The sequence below is a fragment of the Brachionichthys hirsutus genome, unplaced genomic scaffold, assembly GCF_040956055.1.
Source record: "Brachionichthys hirsutus isolate HB-005 unplaced genomic scaffold, CSIRO-AGI_Bhir_v1 contig_851, whole genome shotgun sequence".
NCBI classification, from domain to species: Eukaryota; Metazoa; Chordata; class Actinopteri; order Lophiiformes; family Brachionichthyidae; genus Brachionichthys; species Brachionichthys hirsutus.
The window spans coordinates 35,762-46,669 of NW_027180330.1; the positions used below are offsets into that span (position 1 = coordinate 35,762).

Sequence of the window (10,908 nt, forward strand, 5' to 3'; positions counted from 1 at the left end):
TGTGTTTTAGAACAGAAATCTTTATTGTCACTGTACGTTAAATTAAAGGATTGATAATGAGTGCTGTATTTACAATATGATGATCAATAATCAAGTCAATAACACTTACTCATCTGCTTTGTAACTTTTAAAGGCAAATAAATGTTCTGGAGGTTTCCAGACTCTACCTGACTCTGTGTTGGACCTCAGCCGCAATGACGCAAGCTTTCTGACGTATGAACACGTCATCGCGGTGGGCGGAGCGTGCATGACACATCAAAACTTAATAAAAGCAGACGGCCCAGAGCATAATAGACATTAGACAGATGTACGCGAGTCTGTAGTGGAACTTCCACCAGAAAGAGACGAAACACGTATATATATATATATATTCACTTGGATAATCGGCGAAAACACAACAGACCCGTAAGGAACACGGTATTCGGTGAGTAAATAAAATAAACAAGAGCTAAAGCTAGCTATCAGATTGTGGCTTCTTGCTAGTTTGTTGACATACAGTAGCCTATGTGCTAGCTTCAAACACGGGTGGTGGATATGAAAAATGTTGGTCCCGACAACTTATATTTTCCTGATTTGGTATCCGTAACATCTTTGAAAGACTTTAACGTTAACGTCTTCTAAAATACGGGAACTGTAGTTCTGTAACAACCCGAGTTAATCGTGTAAATTAGCCTAGCTAGCTTGGTTAGCTATAGAGTGGTTAGCATTGTATTTTCCTGGCGTTTGGATTTCTTCAGTTTTCTTTTCAAAACAACCTTTTAAAAGCCGAAAACCAGCGATCTTTCTGACATGATATAAAAACGAATTATAATAGCAAGCTTCTGACACGATTAGTAGACGAGCAGTTCTGTAAAAGTCACGATGACTTGTCACAAATCACAGTAAACTGTAGCTAGCACGCTGTGCTAAGCCTTAGCACACCCTGAGCTGCTTACGTCAGTGTTGTTTATACCCTAAACAGTTTGTATTCCTCCAGGTTGTTGAGGTTCTAAGCGCTAAACGCTTTTCTTACGATGGAGTTTCCAGATTTGGGAGAGCACTGCTCAGAGAAGACCTGCAAGCGTTTAGGTGGGACTTTGAGAAAGAGGAATATTCTTCATGTTTATCCTGTTCAGTTTGAAGGGAGTCTGTTCTTCGCGTTACAGATTTTCTTCCGATGAAATGTGATGCCTGTCAAGAGATTTTCTGCAAGGACCACATAACTTATGCAACTCACAAATGCATGTCGTCGTACAAAAAGGTAATTGATCAAATTTTTTGAACTGTGAACAGTTTGCACTTTTTAGAGTCACAATTTGATGGCTGTAAACTTTAAGACTGCGTCGTTACTTGTTCCGTCATGCTGCAATAATGAACATGAATAGTCTCATTGTGTCAGACGAAATAAATCCAGATTTTCCTGTTGGATTGTAAGTATTGGCAGCTCTTCATCGCGGTGCATCTTGTCAATATTTAATTTCGGCAACACATTAAATAGTCAAAAACCTCTTGGTAGTCTCCATAGCGAGATGTTTTCGTGCTGTCAAAATAAAAGTCAACGGCAAAGTTGATGCTATAAATAAATCTAATCATATATGAATTAAAGCAGTGTATATAAAGTGTGTTAAATGATTGTGGCTTGTTTATTTCCTGTAGGATATCCAGGTCCCAGTATGTCCGCTGTGCAACATCCCCATCCCTATAAAGAGAGGAGAGATGCCGGACATTAAAGTCGGAGAACACATCGATCGAGATTGCAAATCAGACCCCGCGCAGAGAAAGAGAAAGGTTGCTATGGGCAGAGTTAAAAGAGAGAACATGCATCCAGTTGGATAGAAACAAAAGTAGAAGACTCTTTGTTTTTCCTCTTTCTTTCAGATTTTCACAAATAAATGCTCAAAGGGAGGTTGTAAGCAGAAGGAAATGATGCGTGTGACCTGCGATCAGTGTCATTTAAATTACTGTCTTAAGCACCGGCACCCTTTAGACCACGATTGTACGACTGATGGGAAACCTCTGTCCAAATCGGGGTATGCACATCCGCAGGAGGTATCCAGATGTTTGGTTTTTAATCTGAAACGTCAGTAAGAATGAATCTCCGGTTCTTCTCAGGCACGCAGCTGTGACGAGAGCCCACGCTGCTTCCTCCAACGCTGACTCCAGCTCTAGCTCATCTGCTTCGGGAAACTCGCGGCCGGCTTCTAACGGGATGAGTGCAATTTACAGAGGCAGTAACGGCAGGTGAGCGCCTCTGCGTGGTGATTTTGAAGGTTTAATAGAAAAATACCAGTCAAATCACTTTAAATGGGAACATAAAGCATAATTTCACCCCCCCCCCCCCCCCCTCTCTTCCTAGCGCCGCTCAGCAGATGCCTACTTACGTTTCAGCACAGAATGTAATGCCACCATCGGCATCATTTCAAGCCGGCATGGTAGGAACATTATTTACATGCGACTGGTTTTAAAACGTCTCCAAAGCGGTGAGAATCTAAACCGGTGTCGGTGTCCCTGCAGACCGAGGAGCAGGCCTTGCAAAGGGCTCTGGAGATGTCTCTGGCCGAGTCGAGGGAGACAGTCCAGCCGACTCCGAGGTGAGGAAACGTCACCAAAGTCATAATCCTAGAAATATCCCGTGAACGGCTCAGCATCACCCTCGGCTCACGAGTGTCAGCGTCGAGCTTCCTCAGACTCTCAGATATCCAATCATCCTGACTTCACCAATGTCAGCAAGGCTACAAAAAGGAAGTGGGTTATTATTTTTACGACTAGAATCGACATGGCCTAGTTTTAATGTAAGAGTTAAGGAAAGTAGGAGACCCCATTCTGCTTTTATTTGTGCGTTTCCCCCCCATGAGGCTGTTTGTGTTGCAATAGTTGACAAAGACGCCACAAATTCCAGGAATGGAGATAAATTCATGTTAATCAAGTTTGACCTGTGTTAAACAATGACTGTGAGGAAGCGGCAGTAATTCCAGGTTTCTCGGCATGTGCTTGTTTGTCTGTCTGTTTGTGTGTGTGATTTGTTGTTTGTTCTGACTCAGCCCTCAGGAACAGGAGGACCTGGCTCTGGCTCAGGCTCTCGCTGCCAGCGAAGAAGACTACAGGCGGCAGCAGCAGAGACAACAGGTACCCGGAAAGCTTATCCGTCAGTAGCATGCTAACGGGAGTGCATGTAGGTACACTGTTGTTGTGGCAACCTATTCCCTTTGAAATCCCTTTTTATTATGGTGTAATTAGTCAATAATAGGTGCTTATGAAATGTCAGTGTTTGTTTCTAACTGTACTTCCTCCTTGTTCAGGCGAGGGAGTCCAAACAGTCCAACTGCAGCGTCTGTTAATCTCCGACCGACATTTAGACTCCAAGATGAGCTAATTGCATAGAAGGAAACATCTGGGATGTCGATATCCCGGATCAATGATTGTTACACGAAGAAATACTCTTGGATGTTTGCTGAGATATTACCGCCTTCTACAATATAAGCACACAGTTTCACAGCAGAAGAATCGGTTTTACTAATGATTTGCTCTGTAAATATTTTATATGCTGGTCATGAAGAAACCATTATATTATCACTTGTGAATATTGAATAAATTATTTCAAAAATGACTCCGACTGAATTGAATCAGATTTCAAAGAGCAGATTATTTAGACAAATCAGTAAGTCCATTATACTCGAGTAGTGAAGTGATCAATTAAATAGCAGATTGCGACACAATTGAATTTCTGACAAATGATCACTATGAAGGAGGCATCAGACTCGAGATTAATATGTTTTTGTCACATTTTAGCATTTTTAGAGCTTCAGTTCATTTCAAAATAAAAAGATTTGTGATGATTTGGTGTCGTTGCGGGTCTGGACAGGAGAGGGCGCTAACACCTCAGACTAAACCTGTTTTTCTGCTTGTCTTTAAGTCATCCCATTATTTTTGCTAGATGAGGAGAGACTTTATTGAATCCACTTGCTCTTGAGATGTGACCAACAATATCAGCGATTGTCCTTGAAGTGAACAGACCTGAGGCATCTGCATAATCATTAACTGTTATGAAGCACAGCTGCTGCACAAAAGCTTCAACCTGCTGCCTTATGAAGATGCCCCCAAACCCAGTGGGTATGAATACATACTTTTTATTTCAACATTTTTGCACTAAGCTGCATAAATCTGAAAATTCATGGGGAAAGTAATTTTCAGAAAACCTCATTTCACCATAAACCGGCCACGAACACTCCACTTGTGGAGAACTTTAGAAAGAACTGGAATTATTTCAAAGAAAACAACCCCATTGTCTCCCCGTGTTTCTGAGGGCATTAACAGCAATTCATTGATTTCTCCACAATGTGACGCTTCCCTGGTTGAGCTGCAGCTTTTTGCTGCGTGGCATTTATCAGAATGAAGACATTTGCTGCCTTCGCTGTTTACAAATGGAGTTAGAGATGCAGACAAAGGCTGGTTCTGCTTCTAATTGCTCGGTTGATATGAGAAGTATTGAATTAGATTTGATTTGGCCTATAATCATATTGCTTACTCTCACATTAGAAAATATTGATATGCTCAAGAAATAATTTCCAGACACTCAAGGATCCTAATGATGGAGGTTGAAGCGAAAAAGATTGTACAGCGTCCACACGGAGACGAGTGGGGATAAGGAGCTCCTCTAAGGAGCTGCAATTTGTTGGAGGGTCATTCAAGGCTTTCTGAGTGATCCAACAATCCAGCAGTCAAGTTGGCTTATTGGAAATTATTTGCATAAATATCCATTTCTAAAAGTCAAGAAAGATCAAAGGTCCTTGCTTTATGTGTAGAAATATCATTGTGGAGTTGAATGTCTAAATTACAGGTTGACGTGATTACATTTTGAATGATTACCCCCATTTAAAAAAAAATCAAACAAAACTGATCTCTGTTTGGAAAAATAAATGTGGAGCTGTGGAGATTCATGACCCGGTGGCGGTCCAGGAAATCACGGAGACCTAACAAAGCTTCAATTTCCCGGTGTCGCCGGTGTCATTTGATGACAGGACGGTGAAACAGGACATTAAACCAGAACGAGCCCCCGATGGGTCAGAACAAACAGTAGAGCTGAAGAAGAAGTCGAAGGCCTTCGTTTAGATGTGAATACAGGTGACGTGCAGGGATCTGAACCCGCACCTCGAGGCCTCCCTGATGCTGCAGGGTTCCTGGGAGGATGCAGGACAATGATTTCAGAGACTGCCTTTGCTGTTCTGCCCTTTGTCTTGCCTGCTACATTCCTTTGTGTGGATTTATGATGTTTTGGTACCCCTTTTGGCGCCGGACACAAGAAGCTGCGATTCTATTCAGGATGTTGCCTCTTGAAGTTAATGATCCCGTCCGTATTTTTGTCACACTATTATTAGAGGCGCTATTAAAGCCAAACGACTGCTGGGCCTCACCGGGGCCGTTCTTCACACAGAACGTTCTGCGTTCCCGTCTAATGTCAAGAAAGAAAACTGATCCATTGGATAAGCAATAAATGAGTGTTATTTTACGCTAATGCATGAGGGTTGATCAGTTTTATTTACAGCACTTGTTTGGACAACATATTCGTTTCATTAAAGCCATATAACCGTTAAAATGTCTCGCTGCTCCCTTGGTTCAAGGTGAGAATCAATATCGGCTCATTTTCAAGCGATCCATCCATGTTGCTATGGAAACGTTCACATGAACCAACAGCCAGAGGTATTTCTGAATGTTACTGTGCCTTATACTCTCCGGCCACAAGCCATAATGGACCAGAACCAACCATTTGCATTGACTATAGTGTAATGGCGTCCCAAAAAAAACACAAACGAAAAGAATCACAGCCGGATACAAAAAACAAATGCAAAACTGAGTCTAAGCCGAGACTGGCTGGAGTCACAACTAAAAACTAGAATAAAAGAACCACAGCCAAAATACATAAATCCACACAAAGGACTGCAGCAGGCGAGAAAAAGGGGAAAACGTCAAGAAAAGGCAGTCTCTGAAATCATTGTCCTGCGTCCTCCCAAGAACCCTGCAGCATCAGGGAGGCCTCGAGGCGCGGGTTCAGATCCCTGCATCACCTGCATGGCTGTTTTACGTTTGGAAAGGAGATGCTGACCTATCAAAGTAAAACTCTGCAGCCAGGATTATTTTGCCTGCGCTGTGCCCCTCCTGACTTGATTGGCCAAATCAAATCGTGCATCCTCTTATGGTTTCACCTTGAATATCAATGCAAAAATATATATAAAGATATTGCAGATGTATTTCTTCTGATCATCCAGGCTGCTAATAAACTGCTGGAGGCTGCAGCCTCCCTCCACACCGCTGCTCTGCAATCGTTCTCTGCAGAATGAACATTAAAGCGAATGTGGAGGAGGAGGAGTCCTCGCTGTACGGGGAGAGGGGATCAGGTGGGGGAGGGGGGGGGAGGGTGGAGAAAGAATAAAGATACCAGCACAACAGACAGTGACAAACAGAAGGGGGGGTCGTCATGAGCCTCCCTGATCAGATCCTGATCCGATTGCAGCGCTGAAGCTTGTTGGGACGCAGCCCGGCCGTCGTCAGTCCGGTAGGTTCATCATCCTGCATGCTGGTGCTGATGCTGCGTCTGCTGCCTGTCTGCAAACGGAACCGATGGAAGGGAACCAAATAGAACAAACATACCGTGCGTTTGCGTTCGATTAGAACAAGGGGGTGAAAAAAATGGAATTAATAATCAAAGTTCCTCTGATGAATCGAAAGTTTGGATGGAAAATCTCACTCCAACACGTGCAGAGGATCGATATCACGTTTCTGTACCTGGGGGGGGGGGGGGGGGGGGGTTACTTATTGATTAAAGATCCAAGCATGTATTTTTTTTAACTCTCCTGTCAAAATGTTTCCCCATATCTGATTAACCTGTGCTTCATCTTCATCCTCCTCATCATGCTTCCTCCCTGCCCTTTTCATGATTATTTAACATCTAAAGATTCTAAATCATTGCGCCCCCCCCTCCCCCCCTGCCCCCCTTCCCCCCTTCCCACACCTGTCACGCTGCATTCCACGACCTGTCAGGTGTCTCATCCTCTGTTACCTGCTGCAGGGAGTCTTATACTTAAACCCTTAATCTTTGCCACTGCGGTGTAATAATATAGGATCGGGCCGGATTGTCTTCACTGGAGTGGAGGAAGAGGAGCAGAAATGCTAAAGTCGCGCGCACGGAGACACGACGACGACGATGTCTCCGCAGCGCGCAGCAAAAGATGTTGCGATGCTGCTGCGTGGATAACGCCTTCCTTACAGCTTCACTGTGGAGTATCAGTTAGCTGCAATCCTCTTCATCGAGCCTTCATCCTGATTATGCAGGCTGATCCCAAAAGGATACTGACAGTTGAATATCTTTAAATAATTAATTCTGATTTATTTAGAGCCGAGATTTAAGGAAAACACAACGACTTAGGATCCTTTTGCATCATCAAGTGTTTCTCTCCTGTGATGATTTCCGATGAAAAATAAAATCTAATCTTCCCATCTGTTGTGTTGCGGCTTCATCTCCAAAGGACGTGACGTGAATTTATCACGCAGCTCGCATTTTAAACAGGAATAAAAACATAATAAGACTTCGGATCAAACTGCTTTCTCGCTTCAGGGCTTCTTCTGTTTGTTCTGAAATTTCCCCTGCATGCAACCCAGCAAGTTTCATTTTAAAACCTGTGTGAGAAAGTTTGTGAGTCTAAAGCTGGTCTGATTTCAAAGTGCCCAAATCTGATCGTGACGCGTTTAAGGAATTCTAATCAACGCGTCCTGAACGCATCATCAGTCCTCTTTATCATCATTACCTCCAGCCTCATTTCTCACGGTTCCCCAGACAGCCAATGTGACGCAACAAAAGAGCCACACGTCGTCGGCTCTCATGTGACGTGATTAGAGATTAGGCTCTATGAATTTGGCAATGGGCACCTTAGCAGAGTGTAAAAAGCCCCCCACAGGCTGTATGGACCTCTGCTCTTTAAATTCCAGCACTCAGACACATGCGTGACACGGCTGGGGATTAGAACGATGACGCTGAAGCTGATTCTGAAGCTGACGGGGTTTACAACTGTTTTAAAAACATTATCTTAAAAAGCAATTTATCATTCCGTCCCATCAGCATGAGGTTGGAGTATGGAAATGAAACTGCAGAGCAGCATTCTGAACTGATCGTTAGAATCCGTTCTGACCATTTCATCTTCTCGCTTCTGTTTTCCAGACTCGACATGTCTGACTTTGAAGATTTCAGCAAGCCAGGAGGGCAGGCGAACGCGTCGGAGAGCTACCAGCTGAACCCCGCCGGCGTGATCGTGTCGGTGGTCTTCTCCCTCATCTTCCTCCTCGGCACCGTCGGTAACAGCCTGGTGCTCGCCGTGCTCCTACGGAGCGGCCAGCTCGGCTACAACACCACCAATCTGTTCATCCTCAACCTGAGCGTGGCCGACTTCTTCTTCATCATCTTCTGCGTCCCTTTCCAAGCCACCATCTACTCTCTGGAGGGCTGGGTGTTCGGCTCCTTCATGTGCAAAGCGGTCCACTTCTTCATCAACCTCACCATGTACGCCAGCAGCTTCACGCTCGCTGCCGTCTCCGTCGACAGGTAGGTCCAAGGTGCACGAGTCCAACATATGCAATTTTCAAATTCACACTCACGTAGGAAATGCATGTGATTTTCCGGCTGCATTGAATTAACCACGTTGGCCATTCGGATCCAGCGGCAGCTTCCATCCGGTGAATTTAATAGCATTTAAAGTTTCACACGGCGGTACAATAAGTTGCTTTTAAACCATGGGGGATGTGGGACTATTTGTCGTTATCTGAATAAGAACTATCGGTACCACTGCGAGCAGAAAGGCCATTATTCAAAGAGCCATTAGAGCTTAAAGAGGTGTTGAATCTGTAATTGAATATCCACGGGTGGATGTGACCTGTTTAATAAGCTCTAAAGCCACCATTGCTGTTGTTAGGCAACATTTTCCTCTTAGTGGAAATAGAAGGAGTCAGCGTTCCGCCGCCATCTGCAGCATTTCAAAGAGCAGGTTGAAGGATCGATGAAATGAGGATGTGGGGTTTGTAGACTATGAGCAGAAAAAAGAGGCTGCAACACCCCAAATGCAACCTTTCCTTCCTTATTTAGTGCAAGATTGAATGAGGAGATAACAATTTTAGCAGCAACAGGTTTTATAGAAGGCGGGTCCTGATTATTTAAAGACACATGCCCCAGAAAGATGTCGGGCTTTAATTGCCTTCCTGCTCAGCAGGGACTTATTTTCTGTTTCTGCAGGTACCTGGCCATTCGTTACCCGCTGCGCTCCAGAGAGCTTCGGACGCCGCGCAACGCGGTGGTCGCCATGCTGATCATCTGGGGTCTTTCTCTGGTGTTTGCAGGCCCTTATCTCAGCTACTATGACCTAATTGATTTTGCCAACAGCACTGTGTGCATCCCCGGCTGGGAGGAGGAGAGCCGGAAGGTCCTGGATACGTGCACCTTCCTGTTCGGTTACGTGATCCCCGTGCTGATTGTGAGCCTCTCGTACACTCGGACCATCAAGTACCTGTGGACGGCCGTCGATCCTCTGGATGGGATGTCGGAGTCCAAGAGGGCCAAACGCAAAGTCACCAAAATGATCATCATTGTCACCGTGCTGTTCTGCATCTGCTGGCTGCCGTACCACGTGGTGATCCTGTGCTACCTGTATGGGGACTTCCCGTTCAACGAGACCACCTACGCCTTCAGGCTTCTGTCTCACTGCATGGCCTACGCCAACTCCTGCGTCAACCCCATCGTCTACGCGCTGGTGTCCAAGCACTTTCGGAAAGGGTTCAAAAAAGTGTTCAGCTGCATCCTCAGTCAAAACGGGAGAAACAAGGTGCACGTGGTTCACGTCGCCAACACGGTACCCGGGTTTGAAGCGGGCTCCACCGAGGTGTCGCAGATGAACGAGGAGAACGCGCGACAGAATGAATGTGAAATGACGAGCAGGCTGGCGGTGGAGCCGAGGGAAGCCACGGTGACGCTGAATTCACCCCTTCAGGGACAGACTTGACAAGCGACACCGTTTCGTTGGATGTAGATAGCCTTGTGTCACAAACGCTGCACCAAGTATTTCAAAATGTGAACATTTTACTTTGTGGTATTCTGTGGGAAACGAACGGGCCCACAAGAAAACATGTTTTGATTTGGAGGTTTTTTTTGACTGCTAACTTTTAAATGAGAATTCTGAAAAAGTGTTGTGGTCCTAGCCCTCTTCTGCAATCTTGAAACAGGAGAGGAGTTAAAAGTGTTTGTGCACAAACATAATTAGTCACAAAATTTCAATTCACAAACAAACAAAAACACAATTATGTTTTTCCCTTTAGATATGCACTACATATACAATATGTAAAACTTTATATTTACTAAAACCGATAAATTTGCCTTAACCACAGCTTGCACTGAAATAAAAATGTTCTTGAACTTTTCAAATCTACATGAAATCGTGTGGCTCCTTTTAAGAGCAGCACAGATTGTGCTTCATGTTGGAATACGTTTCAACTTTTCAAAGAGTTCCAAAGACGTTCGAAGGTGTGTGAGGTGTTCGATTCGTGGAAGCCTTTCTTAGACTGCAGACGGCTTTAGGTTCATACAGTTTAAAAATATAGTATTCCTCTGCAGTGCTTCATACACAACAATCAACTTATTTATTTATATATTTAATGTGGTTTTGCCTGCCCACAAGTTAAATTGACTTCTTGCATGCAGATGCCGTTTTGTCTTGTTAAGATATTTAATATTGTTCTTCGTACATTAAAATCATAAACATTTTAATATAACATATGCAAAGGTCATATTTAGTGATATTTTTTACTTCAGACCAGCATCGAAGACATCCTGCTTTGAACTCTGGTGAAAATGTAGCAAAATCAGGACCTCATTTGGAAAAGTCTCCTACGTTTACT

General features: G+C 44.2%; 2 protein-coding genes across 2 annotated transcripts; both read left to right on the forward strand.

Annotated features, from left to right (window-relative positions):
- Positions 1-285: 285 nt before the first annotated feature.
- On the forward strand, positions 286-3,586 carry LOC137912941 (AN1-type zinc finger protein 2A-like). Its single transcript, XM_068757068.1, has 10 exons — positions 286-424; positions 977-1,068; positions 1,146-1,240; positions 1,636-1,767; positions 1,858-2,009; positions 2,092-2,220; positions 2,336-2,411; positions 2,494-2,570; positions 3,021-3,105; positions 3,279-3,586. The coding sequence occupies exons 2-10, from the start codon at positions 1,014-1,016 to the stop codon at positions 3,315-3,317; spliced, it is 840 nt and encodes a 279-aa protein (XP_068613169.1). The 5' UTR covers positions 286-424; positions 977-1,013; the 3' UTR covers positions 3,318-3,586.
- Positions 3,587-8,195: 4,609 nt separating this feature from the next.
- On the forward strand, positions 8,196-10,016 carry LOC137912955 (galanin receptor 2b). Its single transcript, XM_068757085.1, has 2 exons — positions 8,196-8,569; positions 9,254-10,016. The coding sequence occupies exons 1-2, from the start codon at positions 8,196-8,198 to the stop codon at positions 10,014-10,016; spliced, it is 1,137 nt and encodes a 378-aa protein (XP_068613186.1).
- The last annotated feature ends 892 nt before the right edge of the window (positions 10,017-10,908 follow it).

What these genes read in the sequence shown, in the direction of transcription:
- LOC137912955 (XM_068757085.1), top strand. Translation starts at nt 8,196, where the DNA reads ATGTCTGACTTTGAAGATTTCAGCAAGCCAGGAGGGCAGGCGAACGCG. An exon ending in GCTGCCGTCTCCGTCGACAG is followed by an intron (nt 8,570 to 9,253) that starts GTAGGTCCAAGG and finishes CTGTTTCTGCAG; the next exon opens with GTACCTGGCCATTCGTTACC.
- LOC137912941 (XM_068757068.1), top strand. Translation starts at nt 1,014, where the DNA reads ATGGAGTTTCCAGATTTGGGAGAGCACTGCTCAGAGAAGACCTGCAAG. An exon ending in AAACCTCTGTCCAAATCGGG is followed by an intron (nt 2,010 to 2,091) that starts GTATGCACATCC and finishes GGTTCTTCTCAG; the next exon opens with GCACGCAGCTGTGACGAGAG. An exon ending in ACAGTCCAGCCGACTCCGAG is followed by an intron (nt 2,571 to 3,020) that starts GTGAGGAAACGT and finishes GTTCTGACTCAG; the next exon opens with CCCTCAGGAACAGGAGGACC.